Raw genomic sequence first — 17,373 nt, forward strand, 5'->3', positions numbered from 1 at the left:
TTCATCTTCATGTTTGTTTGCCTAAACCAATTCTTGAAAGCTTTTTACCTGAAGATGTATGTATTTCTCAACTGTTTATGAGGTATTCTCCCAAACTATCAGTTTCTCCATGATGAATCTCTCAACTGCACCAGGAATTCACATTATACAATAATGTCACAAAATGGAAGCTCACTGGAATTTCAGGAAGGTGCCAACAATTTGTGCTCATTCTACTCTCTGATAGGAATCTACCAAATGCTTTCCCCTGTATCTCTAGCAAACATCACATGTAGCTAACACTAAGTACACACCAACTGATATGTCTATCTTTACTAGCTCAATTGTCTCTATATTAAACTTTGAAAAACTAAAGGGCATCAATCATTTTGTTTTCTAGCATTTTCATAATTTCAAAGTGTTTGAGGTCATATTATTCCAATGTCATTTTTGAAAAGCTCAGCTTCTCTTTTCTTTGTTTTTAATTTTCCTTTTTTGTTCTTCCAAGAATGAACTAAGCATAATCAGGAGTTTATTTGATTTACTTTCTCCTCTGAACAGTCCATCTACTTGAAAACTCTCTCCCATGCATCATGAAACCCATGGTGCTGTCCTTAACTACTATCACTTCCTTACCAGCATATTTGGGTGATTAACTTTTGCACAAGAAGAATTAGATTCAGGCCATAAGCTCTCCTAATGAAACAATGGAGAAATTACCAAATTTCTCTGAGCCTCATACATAAAATAGTGATCATGATGATTATTTCATTCATAGAATTATTATAATCATCAAATGAGATTATTTGTAGTAGGCACATAGGAAAGTCTAATGTCCCTCCACTATCTTTAAAGTAATGAACTGAATCACTAAAAAAGTGAACATTAAAATGCTGAGTTTTTAAATCCTAATCAGAAAATTTTCAATACTTAATCTTCAAGTTATAAATGGATGTTAATGTGAATATTAATAAGCCTATCTTGGTTTACTTCTGATTGCTCTTCATTCTTCTTACATAACTAGGAACCACAAGCAATGGTGTCACAAAGAATGAGTCTGTCACTGCAAATGACACAGTGACAAATCTTCCACCTATCAGTGCTGTTTCAACGTTACAAAGTTCCCAACACAAGAGTAAGTATGAGGATGTGTGCTGAAGAGACTAATTAGTGAACTGGACAGAGTTAGTCACAGAATGTTTTCCATCCCACAATTGCAAAGAAACTGGATATTATACATTCTTATAGTTAGATTCTCTACCAAGGAGAACCATCTAATGAAAACTTTATTTTTATAGTGTTGATGCATTCCACCATAGCTACAATTGATTGTGTATCAAGGAAGACAAATTTAAGGATACACAATAATAATCTATGATATCAGTTATTCTACAAATAACAACTCTGCCAACAAACTAGAAAATGTTCATAAAATGGGAAATAGCTAAGAAAGAAACAAATTTCTCAAAGTATCTCAAGATGATATGGAAGTTTGAAAAGACCTATAACAACTAAAAAAAACAAAATACAAATTCTAAATATTTTATGATGAAAACTCCAGGCCAGGATGACCTCACCGACAAACTTTATAAAATTATTTTCAAAAAGTGGATATCTATCTTCCAGAACTCTTTCAGAAAGTAGAGGAGAAAGAAGCATTGCACATTAGGCCCTTATTAACCTGATATCAAAGGTAGAGAATAATAAGGAAAAAAAAAAGAAACAAGCAAAGAGAACTATAGCCCAATATTCCTCAGAAACATAAATGCAAATATCCTTTATAAAACATTAACAAATACAGTAATACATAAAATAGAATACAAAACATGAACAAGTGAGATTTATTCCAGAAAGGGAGGTTTGTTTAATATATGAATGTTACCTGTCTAACACACCATATTAGCACTATATGCAGAAAGAGCATTTGATGAAATCTAATACCCATTCATAAGAAAAACTCTGAATGACATAGAACTAAATGTAACTTCCTCCATCTAAGAAAACCCAACTATTGACATCATGCCTAATAGTGAAAGATATAAGATTTTCTCCTCAATATATGAACACTGCAAAGATGCCTATCCTCATTAATTCTATTCAGCATTATAACCAGAGAATCTAGATAGCATGTAAATAGATGGATAAAGGACAGATGGATGGATAAGGAGATGGCTCTCTCTAGCTGAATAGGAAGAAATAAAACAATTTTTAATAAGTAGACCACACAATAATCCATGTAGAAAATTCAAATAATTCACAATAAAACTATTGTAACAATCAAGAGTAGCTTCTATCACGTGGCACAATATATATAAAAATAAATCATATTTATTTATGCTAGCAATAGCAATTCAAAATAAGATTAAGGAAATAATTTCATTCATAACATTAAAGTATAAACTATTTTTAAATATTTATTTATTTATTTGAAATATAGAGTTACAGAGAAAAAGAAGGAGAATCAGACAGATCATCCATGTTCTGGTTCACTTCCTAAATGGCCACAGCAGCCAGGGCTATGCCAGACCAAAGGCAGGAGCCAGGAACCTTCTCTGGGTCTCCCATGTGGGTGCAAAGGCCCAGGGATTGGCTCATTGTCCACTACTTTCCCATGTATACCAGTGAAGAACTGGTTTGGAAGTGAAACAACTGGGACTCAAACCAGTACATGTGATGCCAGCACTGCAGGAAGCGATTTAACCCACTCAACCACAGTGTTGGCCCCAAAAGTATGAGTTATTTAAGAAAGAACTTAAGAGTAGAAAATTTTAAACTTGTATTCTAAAGTACAATGCATTTCAGTGAGAAGTGAAAAGTGTAAATAAAGGCGCATTTCATGTTCACAGACCAGAAGGCTCTGTAAGTAACAGTGCTTCCTAAGTTGATCAGTGACTGATATATTCAATACAATGCCTATCAAAATCTCAATTCAATTTTCTTAGAAATTGAAGTGCTTTTCCCTAATTTTTTATGGAAATGAGAAGGACCTACAATATCCAAAACACTTTTTTAAAAAGAACAACGCTGGAGGCATTCCACGGCCCAATTTCAAAACACACTCTAAAGCTATAATAATCAAGGATGAATCTTTAAAACATTATATGTTGCTGTGGATTTGTTCTGAGGGGAGGAGCGCAGTGGGGGCAAGAGGCACAGAGTTGCCACACAGACCCTGGGAGTCAGGTGAAAGCAGGCCAGAGGCGAGCAACCCACAGACTCGTTTATTTCAGTTGGTACAGCAGCTTATATAGCCGAGGCAGCCAATCTGGTCAAGGGACAGTTTATGCCCTAACCAGTCACTGCCTGTTGCCAGACAGGCTCCTTTGCCAGGTGGGTTCTGTAGCCATTCCTGAGTAACTGACACTCGCTTGCCAGTGACCATCTTGGCATCGCCTTCTCATTCCACCTCAATTATGCTCAGTGAAAAAGCCATATGCAAAATATGGCATATACTATGATTTCATTGATATCAAGTATACACAAAGGACATTTTCATAAGGACAGAAAGCTCCTATGTGATTGCCTGCAACTGTGGATGACAGTGGAGACTGACTGCAAAGAGGCTCAAGACGTTGTTTGATGTTGTTGGAAATGCTCTAAAATAAAATTATGTAGTGGGATGTACAACTCTGTAAATTGACTAAAAATTATTAGTTGCATACTTAAAATGAGTGAATTTAGTGGTATGTAAGTAATATTTATAAAGTTGTGTTCATAATCTGAGCTACAAAATTCAAGCAAGAACTGGAATTAGCTGTGGAAACTGCTAGTGAAGCTTTAAAAGAGAGTCTGAGACAGTCATGGTGATTCATGGGCATGCCCAGGACATTTGGAAACAGGCATTATGAAGAAGTACAGTAAACTTAATAGACAAGAATGGGGAGTATGAGAGGAGATGGAGAAACTCTATGAACCAAATGAAATTGTTCCTGAGACAGAGTGGCAGAAGCTAGACCTCCCTTGATTTCCGACACCTTGCCACTTCCTGGCCACATAAATCCTCACAACAAGCACTTCCCACATTCTAGCTTCCATGATACAAATAATGTGTACTCGTATGTATTGTCAAAATGTCCTGATTGGAAAAGTTAGCAATCTGCCATAATCACCTTATGAGACACTATCCACTATCAGTAATGGATGCATTATTGGCAAATTCATAGCCCTGAAAAAGAAGCAGTGACAGATGACACATAGTCTAAAGCTCTTCTTTTTTTTTAACACTTCCTCCCCTAGACTTTATTTTTCCCCAAAGAAACCATTTATTTAATGAGTACAAATTTCATAAGTACAACTTTAGGAATATAGTGACTCTTCCCATCAAACCCACCCTCCCACTCCAACTCCTCCTGCCTCTCCCATTCCCAATCCCATTCTCCTTTAAGAAAAAAGAAAACAAAACTAAACTGAACTGAACTAAACTAAAAACTGTTCTTCAACAGTCAAGACGAGGGCTTTGAGAGACCTCCAATGAAGAGAGCGATGGATGGAGATCAGGAATTCAAGATCTACTCTAGTATAGCAATACATTAAGAACACTGTTTCCCCTTTTTTATTGTAATCATCTTATTTGAGCACAATGTAAAATCATTAGCTAGATTTCACACCATAATTGCAAACTAATAATTACCTTTAGTGAGACAGTAACCCCGTAGAAGAATTTGAGGGATAAGGTCAACTCTCCATATGAAAAACATTAGTTTTTCCCTTATGATAGTGTTTTGTCTTCTGGCAAATAGAACCTATTTCATAGGCAAATAACTGAAAGGTAACTTTGGCAAATCAAAAGTCACCCACTTCATAATATGATTATTCCTAATGCAAACAAGAATAAAATTGCATATGTACATGAATAGGTTGCAGTAGCTTCTGGAAGACTACATTCAAATAATGTGTACTGTGCATCAAACACTCATCCATTCAGTGGTTGATGATGAGCAAAATTTCATTCAGGGGCTGTGGTTTATTAAAATTAATATTTACAAAGAAGTATGTGGTCAATCCCATGAGTCACTTAAGACTCTTAATTTCTCTGATTCATGAAGTAAAATGCCCTCCACAACTCGGTTCTGAGGACTATCGTATTTATTTAGCTTCTAAACACAGTTTGAAATGGCTTTCTTCCAAGGAGTTAAAAAACACATCAAAGCCATTTCTTTAAAAAAACTGAAACACCCTGGAAAGCGAGATAATGAAATAGCAACATTTACTGCTGTCCTTTTCATTTGTCATTTGATTTGTCAGTTCCACACTAAGTCCTTTAGTTCTGTATTCTGAAATTCATTCCTCGGGCACTCATTACTCTCCGTTCTTCATGGTACCTCCTGCACAGCATGGATTCTCAGTAGATTGAGTTTGCACACAATTCTGCTCTCCAAGTGATGAAAACTTTACCCCTCCCTCCAGATTCCTGATTAGCAGAGTACCACTTTTGCACTCCTCACATGCAGGGGAAAGAGACAGAGAACAAAACAATTTAATATTAGAAGAAAGTTGAATAACTGAAGAATCACTTCCCTCTTAAACATATGGGGAATGGTCTTTTGGATAGCTAACACCAGATAAAAGTGTTATGAATGTGTCCTATCAAGACTAGACTGGCAAGTTTCATTTAGAGTGGAAGAGTTATTGAGGTCTACTGCTTTATTCCCTAGAAATGTAGAATGCAGATAAAAGCAAAGCATGTCCTCAAAAACATTTCTCTCTCATCTATTCCCATTCTCTGAGAGTTGTGTGTAGTTCCCTTGTTTATTTACTTTTGTTCTTCCTGTAAAAAAGCAAATTCCTAAAATCCTAGAGTTTTTAAATAGCAATCCTGATTAATTCTGTGCTCTCACTTTAAGTTAAGGAAATGTGAGCCTGCTGAATTAATCAGCAAGATAATTTACTCACAAGGAGTATTTTGGAAGAACACCTGTGTGCCTGACATTATTATTCATTGTGGGAAATATTTATAAACTAGACAGATAGTGCCATCGTGGAATTTGTCTCCTAGTGGATAAAAAGATAATAAATAAGGTAAACATTAATACCTTGTTATCAAATAGCCGCGTTCTAAACAATAAAAAAGGTGAGTAAAGAAAAGAATGAAGGGATGGTGATGGCAGTGTCAATTCTCAATCAGGACTTAAGGAAGCCCTCTTTGAACAAGTGACATTTGGGGGAAAAAACTAAATGAAGTGAGAGGGTTAATACATGGATATCTGGGGAGTTCAGAGAAGAGGAAACACAATGTGCTTAGGGGTCGTTATGTGGATGGATTAGGTTGTTTGGATGATGAAGAGAAGGCCCCTGCGGAACAATGAAGGGAAGAAGAGGCAGTAGTAGATAGCATCAGAGTGGGAAGCGGTAGCCATTCCACACTGGGCCACATAGGCTGTGGTGGAGGTCATAGAATTTCCTCTAATGGCATACACAGTGTGAGGCGGGGCTGAGATCAGGGCGGTGATGCAATCTTGTTTACATTTTCGATGGACCTGAAACTGTAAGACTCTTAGAAGAAAACATGGGGGAAAAGCTTTGTGACATTTGTCTGGGCAATGACTTATTTGGATATGACACTTGGAAGGTACGGCGTGGAAAGAAACAAAACTATCTAAAGACAGTGGCATCATCATAAGCCTCCAGTTATCTCTGCAATTCTATGAAATGTTATAATTTGCACTAAGTAAAAAATAGCTAGATGGTTTGAGTACAAGATCATTTGATGAAAAACCAAAAGGAGAAAGACACTAGGCAGTAAAAACAAATATACAGAAAGTAAACATATTAAATTTATCAGCTATTCATAATGTGCACAATGGATTAAAAGAGATTTATAATTTCACCAAAGACATGGAAACAACAGGGGAGACAAAGAACACAATGAAAATATTGTAACTGGGGTCAGCGCTGTGGCACAGTGGGTTAAAGCCCTGGCCTGAAGTGCCGGCATTCCATATGGGCTCTGGTTCTAGTCCCGGCTGCTCTTCTTCCAATCCAGCTCTCTGTTATGGCCTGGGGAAGCGGTGTAAGATGGCCCAAGTCCTTGGGCCCCTGCACCCACATGGGAGACCTGAAAGAAGCTCTGGCTCCTGGCCACTGGCTTAGGATCAACACAGCTCTGGCCGTTGTGGCCATCTGAGGAGTGAACCAGCGAATGGAAGACCTCTCTTTCTGTCTCTACCTCTCTCTGAAACTCTATCTATCAAATAAATAAAATAATTCTTTAAAAAAAGAAAAATAAAATATTATAACTTAACAAATGAAATGTAAGAGCTCACTGGTTGAGCTTAACGTAGCTTAGAGACCAGTGAAAAAAGAATCAGTGTGCTTGAAATATGTCAGAAGAAAATATTCAGAATAAAGAAAAATAATAGATTCATTTAAAAACTTATTAATCTGTTCAAAATAAAGCTTAAAAAGTTATACCTCAGGACAAATAGAAGCAGGGAATAAGATGGCAATGAAACACAACTATATACAAGTAACCATAATGAATCAAATCTTGATTGTGTAGATATTCCAAGTTTTTAAAGTAGATTGTCAAAATGAACACAGCCCAACGATATGCTGCTTATAGAAGTTGCACAATAGTTGAATTTAAAAGGATGAAGAAACAATATTCACTGAAGCTCACAATTAATTATGTTAGAAAGACACATTAGTTTCAGAAAAAGTAGAATTCAAGGCAAAAAAACTAAATGGAAATAAACAGGGCCTTTTCACAGTAACAAAATACTTAAATTTCCAGGAAAATAAACCAAGTTAACTTGTTTACGCATATGATGATATAACCTGAAAATGTGTAAAGTAAAAATTTAATTGGCCAGCGCTGTGGTATAGCGGGTAAAGCCACCACCTAGAGTGCCAGCATCCCATATGGGCTCTGGTTTGAGTCCCAGCCACTCCACTTCTGATCCAGCTCTCTGCTGTAGCCTGGGAAAGCTATAGAAGATGGCCCAAGTCCTTGGGCCCCTGCACCCACGTGGGAGACCTGGAGGAAGCTCCTGGCTCCTGGCTTCAGATCAGTGCAGCTCCAGCTGTTGCAGCCAGTTGGGGAGTAAACCAGCAAATGGAAGACCTCTCTCACTCTCTGACTCTCCTCTTTTCTCTGTGTAACTCTGACTTTCAAATAAAATAAATAAATCTTTAAAAAATTTAATGAAAAAGACAAATCCACAATTTTATTGCAAGTTTTAGTATACCTGTCTCAGGAGCTGAGAGAACAGTAGATCACAATGACAAAAATTAATCACCATGATTAATGGACATCTGTGGAACACTCTGCCTCACCTAAAGAAAGCAAATTATTTTCAAATAGATAAGAATTCTTTAAGAGATCATAGCCTTAGTGGTAAAGCAAGTCTTACCACATTTTAAGTAACTTATCAAAATGTGTGCAACACTTTACTTAAAGCCAGTGTTACTTTGAAATACAGAGCTCTAAAATACATGAAATAGGAAGGAAAACAATGGTTCAAGTTCAGTTATGTCAAGAATCATCTCACAATAGGTAGTATTAAAATATCCACCCTTGCTTTTAAAAAGTAGTATGAGTGTACAAGTATATGTGCATATTATAATGTTTACATACAAAGCAAATAGAACAAAATATTAAATATTATAGAATCTATGAAGCCTTATTGAATACTTCATTAAACTTTCCTATATTATTTGAATTATTTTAATATAAGACTCCCCCAAAAAAGAATCTAGAGAAAAAATAATAAACACAAAGAAAATAGAAGGAAGTAAATAATAATTATAAGAATAGAAAGTAGTGAATTAGAACATACAACAGAGTGAATCAGTAGATAAAATTGTGAGTTTTTTTTTTTAATATAAAGACATAGCAATAGAAACCCAAAAGAATGAAACCTTATGAAGATCAAAGAAAAAAAGAATGAAGCCTTAGTAATCTGTGGACTCAAAGTTTCCAACACACATATAATTGAAGTACCAGAAGAAGAATTGAGAAATACAAAAATAAATTAAAGAAGTATTTCTCTAAGGTGATATAAAACTATAAACCCATAGATTCAGGAAGCCCAGTGAGCACCAACCTGAAGAAACAGGAAGGAAACCACACCAAAGCACATCATAATCAAATCATAGAAAGCTGGAGATGAAGAGAAAATCTTAAAAGAAACTGTTGGGGAAAATGACGTATTAAGTAGACCCGAACAAAGACACAACCGACAGCAGAGTCTCCTCAGAAACAATGCATGTCAGCAAACAATGAAGCAACTTCTTTAGCATGGGAGGTGAAAAGTATGTCACATAGAATTCTAAAAATATTTTCTGCAGACATTGAAAAGCTGGGAAAACTCATTATCAGTAAGACATTCAGGAAGAGAAAAATATGCCAGATGGAAATTTGAATCTAAATAAAGGTGTGAAGACACTGAACGTGGCAAAAATAGAGGAAATATAGATGACTTTGTACCATGTTCAGTCTCTTCAAATGCCAATTAATTAAAAAAAACAACAAATGACTTAAAATGTTTGTAGAAGTAAAAGGTATGAAAATCACACAAACACTAAAATAGGAAAAAAGGTAAGGTTAGTATCGTAAGAGCAACCATGTACATATGATAAATCTTAAAAATAATCCAGATGAAGGCAGTAAGAGAAGTAAAAAGAACAAAGAGCAGATGGGAAATTTAAGAAAACAACAACAAATATTATCTATTTAAAGCCAATTATAATCTCAGAAAATAAAATGGTTTAAAACATTTCTATTATAAAAGTGATATTGTGAGATTAAAAAGGATGACTCAAGTATATGCAGTATTCATGAAACCCACTTTAAATATAAACTGGTTGTGATAAGAGGGCAGAAGTATATTTTGCAGAAGCTAATTAAAATAAAGATGAGGAGCAGGCAGGTAGCCTCGCAGTTAAGATGCCTACAGCCCACATCAGAGTGCCTGGGTTCTATTCCAGCCTCTGGCTTCTGGCTCCTGGCTGCAGGTTCCTGCCAACGCTTTGGTAATGGTTCAAGTAATTGGATTCCTGCTACCCATCTGGGTGACCTGGATTGAGTTCATAGATCCTGGCTCTGGCCTCAGGTCAACCAGTCATTTGTCATTTGTGGGGTGAGCAAGTGTGTAAGAGCTCGTTTCTATCTCTCTCATAAAATTAATTTTCTAGTGAAGAAATGTCTAGATAAAATAGATTTTAAATAATAATAAATGAATCAAGATAAGCATATGCCAGGTATTAGATGCATGTATGCATCAAATTGAAATTTTGAAGTTTTCTCATTGAAATAACCAAGTAAGCCGAAAGCTGAAAAAACCCATTGAACATTTTGTCATAACATGTTATAGAATCTTTCATACAATGCTATGATCCCACATTTTAGAAAATGTTAATTTATCTGAGTGCTCAGTGAGCTTCCATGCATATTGATTGATTGAGTGTGTTTGTGTGTGTGTGTGTGTGTGAATTGTACCATTTGTGTCACTTTCACTTATTTGGGGACTTAATCATAACTTTTCTTATATCGTTTCATACAGACAGATGCAAGAGGAATCTTCAAGATAATAATATCTTAGTCACATATCATAATTTTGACAAAAACGAATAATCTCATATCCAATCTTGATTAAATATTTTTGAGATTTTCAGAATTTTGTTCTCAGAATAACAGTTTATTCTCATGTGATTGGAGGAATGCTCTTAAAACATATCATATAACACATTTTTGATATATGTTATTTTTTCTCAAGATCTAGTCATGTCTTAATGCATAGTTATTTTATTTTGTATTTTAGGTTCCTTTAAAATTATCATGTACTTCGACAGCTGGAACCAAATTAAAATAAAGGATAGACAGAAAGTTGTGTCTGACATAGCCTTTAACTTTTTTCATTCTCATCAATTCTATCAGCAAGAAAGGTTATGACTTGCTATTGATAAGGGGAACAAAGAATTTTGATGTTCTTTGTATTCTAATCCTCTAAATCTAATAATTATTTTAACTGCATTTCCAAATGTAACATTTTGCCATGTTCACGTTGGAATGAATTTTATAAGCTTTGCATTTGGAGCAGCTTAGTAGAAGGAAGAACCAGCTATTTTAGTGAAAGAAGATGAGATTTGGAACCAACAGATCTGATTTACAGTCTTGGTCCCTCCTTGAGAAAGTAATTTCATTTCTCTCGTCTAATATTTGCAGATCAGTTGTTCCCTACTCTGAAATTTCATCTAAGTGTAAAGCCTCATGATTTTATAATTTGAAGAAAAATGAATCAGAAATGAACCATCTATATCCACTTACCACTAAAACAACTAGAAGAGCAAATTTTGTATTTGATATTCAATTTTAATGATTTTTTTTCCTTTTCCTTTACTTTAAAGCTGAGAATCAGAGTTCAAGCAAGACAACAGAAATAGGTAAGTCTTTTTGCTTTTCCCTGAGTATACTCAAGGGTAAAATACCCTAAATGAGACAAAGTAGGTCAACCAGTTTGAGGACACGGTAAAATGATTTGAAAGTAAGTATTCAATGACAACTAAAAATGTTTAGGAGAGCTTGGGTGAAAAAAGAACATACAAGGACACTCCTGAGTGCTGTGAGTGAGGTGAGTGGAGCCACCCTAAAGCGTGTTTAATGCCTGTGGGATTGTCCCCTGCCCAGAACTCTGTGTTCTGGGCTGTTCTTATTGTCAGTGTGCCCACTGCCGTCCCGAGAAGTACAGAGTGTCTTCTCTGTACTTGGTCCTGGCATCCAAAAAGATGATGTTATAAACCGCAGTTAGCAATCTTCAGTGTTATCATTCCAAGAAGTGTTTGTGTTTTTGCCATTCCTTAGCTTTAAACCAAATGAACTTTGGATGACAGAGTAAAAGAGATTAGAGAAGACCACTGGGTGAGTCCGGTGGAGGATGGAGATAGCAAGGTTGACTTTTCCTGTAGTTTTGAAACCAAAATTAAATAGTTCTACCTGATGTATATACCAATGTTAAAACTCAGAGGTTTCAGGGCCAGAGCCTTGGTTCACTTGGTTAATCCTCCGCCTGCAGCACCCGCATCCCATATGGGCGCCGGGTTCTAGTCCTGGTTGCTCCTCTTCCAGTCCAGCTCTCTGCTGTGGCCCGGGAGAGCAGTGGAGGATGGCCCAAGTGCTTGGGCCCCTGCACGCACATGGGAGACCAGGAGGAGGCACCTGGCTTCTGGCTTCAGATAGGCGCAGCGCTGGCCATAGCAGCCATTTGGGGAGTGAACCAACAGAGGGAAGACTTTTCTCTCTGTCTCTCTCTCACTGTCTATATCTCTGTCAAATAAAAAATAAATAAATAAATAAAAACTCAGAGGTTTCCAATCCTGGCTACCTTTGGTACAAGTCAAATAAAAATGTGAAATAAACTTAGAAATTATGGAAAATTAAAAAAATAAAAACTGTGAGTAACTCTAACACCATTTTCACAGCAAGTGTCCTAAATAGTTAGTATCTTAGTCTACCTTCTACCTCTTGTTTTATTATATTTCTCACTTTCAATCATTAACTTCTGCAAGATAATTTCTCTAATAAAGAGTTACTTGTATATTCTCTGTTTTACCACATAACGTTTTTTAAATTATTATTTCTATCTTCTTAGTCAAAAAATGGGTATGCACAAGCTAAGCAAGACAAAGGCTGTGCATTTAGGCCAAGAGAGCTGACGCTGTCCTGGAGGAGTGCTTCCTCTCTGGTCCGCTGACTGGCTGTTGAGGATAAGTCGAATATTCATAATACAGAGGCAAAGTGGGAAGCTGCCAAGCGTTCGGTTTCTTTTAAGAAAGAACTGAAGTAGCCTTCAATTCGTTTACAAGAATTGTCTTTAACAATGTCATCTATAGTGTATTTTAAAGGGAACTCAACACCCATCTAGGGTATTTTAATTTTGTCTACATAGTTATGTAAACTAGTTAATTTAAGTAGTTATGTAAACTAGTTCTGAAACAGTTAAGGCAAAAACCATTGATTTGAATACTGGACTAAAAAGAAATGAGACTAGTTCTATAAGCTACAAGAAAGATCACTCTCATTTCGTTACTTTCAAACTTCAAATGAATTTTGTCTTTAAAGAATAAAGGCAAGGTTGGACATTTAGCATTAAGGTTAAGATGATGCTTGGAATGCCCTCTTCCCATATTTACATGCCTGGATTGGAGTCCTGGCTCCTTCGTTTCTGATCCAGCTGCCTGCTAATGCATACCTTGTAGTATAGCAGGTGATGTCTCAAATGTGTGAGTCCCTCTCACCCACATGAGAGACTCTGATTGGATTGTGGGGTTCTAGCTTTGGCCTGGCCTACCCCTGGCAGTTGCAGGCATTTCGGAAGTGAACCAACGGGAGGAAGCTTCTGCGTGTGTGTCCGTGTTGTGTCTGTGTCTCTCTGCCTTTCAAATAAAATGAAAATGAATTTAAAAATTGTTTGAAATAAAAGCTACATTCAAATGCATTAACAAATTTATTAGCAGATATTTTTATATATCTGTTAACAACTCTAATCATTTGATTTTGATTTTTTCAAATGAAAGACTTCTGTGTGCCTTTATATATTGTATATTTGTCATCAAAAATGTTAAGATAACAAATTTGTGAAGTATACATCCATAGGATCAAGGATAGGCAAACAACTAAAAATGATTACCATTTCTCTTTTAGTTCTTTCACTTACTGTCATACATGTTACTTTATCTCGCTGAGCCACAGTGTCTTTAAAGCACAGGGCTACAAATATTTGCTTAACAGCAAAATGAATTAACATATATGTAAGTAATGAGTATTTGCCTCTTTCCTTCTTTGTATGTTGTTTATAATTTTCTGAAAAATAATAACTTTTCAAATCAAAAACAAAGAACACACCTTCTTTCTTCAACTGGATTTCTATGGAGTTTCCAAAAGATAATAAATTTCCATTCACAGTTATTACTAGTTTATGGAATGCAATTACCTGAAGCTAGTCACATTAGTGACCCAAAAGAAAATTAGGAAAATTTGAGATAAAACTTTTTTTTGCATTGCTATAGAAGTCCAATTAAATCTGAAGGCAGTGGAAATTAAGTTAGAAAACCACCTTTGATATTTAGCTCATAAAGGGAATGCCATTCTGGGTGGTCATGCATACTAGTTATGAAAAATAAAGAACCTGACAAGACTCTACCAATCTTAAAATTCGAGTAGACGTTTGGCCTTGTGGTTATGACTGTGTCCTTCACTGGAATATCTAGATTTGATACCCACTTCTCCTGCTGAAGTGGACCCGGGGAGGTAACAATAAGCTCAAGTAGTTGGGCTCCTGTGAGCAATACTTGGAGGCCTGGATTGAGTTTCCATCTCCCAGCTTCAGCCTGGCCCAGGTCTGGCTCTTGTGGGTTTTTGAGGAGTAATAATGTAGATAAGAGCACTCTCTTCTCTTTCTCAAATGAATAAATAAAATATTTTAAAACATAAAATTTTAAAGCTAGCAAATTCTCTTGAGGAAGAGGGGGCTTTTAGCACAGCAATTATGATGACTTGGATTCAAGTCCCAGCTCCTCCACTTCTATTGTGGCTTCCTGCTAATGTGCACCTGGGAGGCAGCAGATGATGACTCAAGCAGTTTTGTCCCTGTCAGCCACGTGGAAGACACTGATTGAGTTACGTAATGCAGCTTTGGTCTAATCGACTTGTAGGTGTTGAAGGCATTTGGGGAGTGAACCAAGGATTGGAAATGAATCTCTCTCTCTCTCTCTTTCTCTCTCTCTCTTTCTCCCCTCTCTCTCTTTGTCTGTCTCTCTCAATCTGTACCCCAACTTTCAAAAAAATAAATACAACTTATACATAAAAAAGAAGTCAAGGATTGTTTTAGCACATTTCTCTCCTCAAACACAGAATTGCACAGGATAGTTAGTATCTTAGGCTACCTTCTACATCTTGTTCAAGGAATTTGAAATGAATTATTATACTTTTTAATTATTAACTCTTGCAAGCTAATTTCTCTCTAATTAAGAGTTACTTGTATACTCTCTGTTTTATCTTACAATGCTATTTTTTATTATTTCTACCTTCATAGACTAGAAATGGGCAAGCTAAGCAAGACAAAGCATAGAGACTGTGTGTTCGGGCCAGGGGAGCTGATGCTGTCCTGGAGGAGTGCCTCATACACCTACCATGTATTGTTTATACAACTAATCTGTCACTTACCTTTGCAGTATAACCGTGTCCCTCTCTGATAATGAGAGCCTGGAGCAGGCCACACTTTCCCTGAGTGTCAGGATGCTCCTGACTCTGTTGCCATGACCAGTGCTAGCAACCATGTGAATGCGTGTTGGTGACTCTTACAAGTAGCCTGTCTACTTCATGCATTTGCATTTGTTCTGATTTCCTATTTCTAGTTGATGGATTTGATGGTATGTAAGTAATCATTGCTTAAGCTCCCCACATCATTTTTAAAAAGAGCCAGTTTATAAGTGAAATTCAAGAAACTCTAACACTGTTTGTCTTTCTTTCATCTTTAGCATGCTGTTTTGTTTGTTGTTTATTGCGTGTTTCTCATCCCTCAGTTTTTGGGTGTGCTTCTCATCTCCCCTACTAAGATGTAAGATCCTTCAATGCAACAGCTGCCACGATGCTGTGCCGCATTTCCGTCAACATCTGGTGGGAGATGCCCAGTAGGTCTCGATTCTTGTTATTGTTAGATGAATGAAAAAAAAAAAAGGCCAGGAAGAATAAGCCTTCAGACACCACCCAATAGAGTGTGCTCTGATGAAAATCACATAAAGAAAATACATTAAGGAGGAGTGAATGATGAAATGTGAAATTTCTTTTTTAAAACAGGACATTACTACATCAAACTGCAAGTAGAGACCAGTTTGAATTATTTATAAATCATATGAAACAATTAACAATTGTTTGATTCAATGGAGTTTAACCTGTTAGGCACATTTATATTAAATACACACATACCAAAAATAAATGCAGGCAACACAAGGGAAATAAAAATAAAATACAATTTCATTTTTTTTCTTAAAATAGAATGTTTAACTCTCTACTGCTTCCCACATTCACCTCCCATTAATATATATGTACCTCATATGATTTTCTCTCAATCTTTCTTTCTAATCTTCATATAATTCTCTACTAGCATTAACTCAAGTATATCTGTATGTTTCATGGGTGCATATATTAATACTGGGTTAATTTGAAATCCTTCTAGGAATCACAATGTATTTTATAAAAACAACTTGGATATAAATCTGGCATATCCTGATAGGAAAATTAAAATCAATGGTGTTCTGGAAAACCTGGGTAAGGCCCTATGACAGAGATTTCCTAAGAGAGAATGCTGCCAACTTTATAGTGTAATCCAAGAAACAGACCCAATGGTGAAATTCAGTCTAGACTGGATGGGAATGGAGACTATGCCTTCAAAGATCATTAGAGGATGTTTTACAGCCCTGAAGTGGGCAAGGGAGAGACTTGTTCATATTCTGAAGCATACTGTGTCAGTGCCTGTGATTCTCCAAATTTATTGAAAGGGAAACCACAGCTGTGTGTTTGCTCACAGCCTAGAGAGGGAATGTGGGTAGTTGAGAAAGGATCAGGATGGAGGTCCAGGAGACCCAGGTGTTATTTATGGTTTAGTTACCAAACATCAGCAAAATCCTAAAAAACTTTTTTTAAATCTCCTGAGCCTCAGTTTGGCTACATAAAATAAGAGGTTTTGGCAAGGCAAGATTGGCAAATGGGTGCCCTGAGGCTGCCACTCAGCTCCTCTTATATCCTTTGGAAATTGATCTATCATATTTTTCTCAGATTTGGCTTCCTAACAGTTCTGAACACGGCATTCCACAGAGTGGCTCCAATCTATTAAGGATGGCACTCAAAATGCTATTCTACCTAACATATTGCTTCAAGCAACAGGATTCCATGATTCTGTTCATGATTCCTTGGCCTGATAATGTATTTTCTTCCAGAACAAAAGTGCAGTTAGGCTCCAGTGTTGTGGCAAAGCTAATTAAACCACTGCTTGCAATACCAGCATGCCATATGGGAGTGCCGATCCAAGTCCCAGCTTCTTCATTTTGGATCCAGTTTCTTTCTAATGCGCCTGGGAAGATAGCAGATGATGGTCTAAGTGCTTGGGTCCCTGCCATCCGCGTGAGAAACTAGGATGGAGTTCCTGATCCCTGATTTTGACCTGGCCCAGACCTAGCTGTTGCAGCCACTTAGGGAATGAATCAGCAGATGGAAGCTCCCCTCCATCCATCATTCTGCTTTTCAGATAAATAAAAATTAAATCTTGTTTTAAACTTAGGAGTAGGTGTTTAGCATGGATGTTAGGATATCTGGATCCTTTAGCAGTGTCTGTGTTTAAGTTTCAGCCTTGGCTTCTGACTCCAAATTTCTGATAACACAGTCCTTGGAATGCAGCAGTA

General features: G+C 36.5%; 1 protein-coding gene across 1 annotated transcript in view; it reads left to right on the forward strand.

The window, feature by feature from the left end:
- EMCN (endomucin) overlaps nucleotides 1-17,373 on the forward strand; it is a 118,354-nt gene that overhangs the window by 69,382 nt on the left and 31,599 nt on the right. Inside the window, exons 4-5 of the mRNA XM_062199135.1 lie at nucleotides 1,004-1,114; nucleotides 11,326-11,361. Of these exons, the coding sequence (XP_062055119.1) occupies nucleotides 1,004-1,114; nucleotides 11,326-11,361 (147 nt within the window). The remainder of the gene's footprint in view (nucleotides 1-1,003; nucleotides 1,115-11,325; nucleotides 11,362-17,373) is intronic.

This window comes from Lepus europaeus, chromosome 8, assembly GCF_033115175.1.
Source record: "Lepus europaeus isolate LE1 chromosome 8, mLepTim1.pri, whole genome shotgun sequence".
Taxonomy (NCBI): Eukaryota; Metazoa; Chordata; class Mammalia; order Lagomorpha; family Leporidae; genus Lepus; species Lepus europaeus.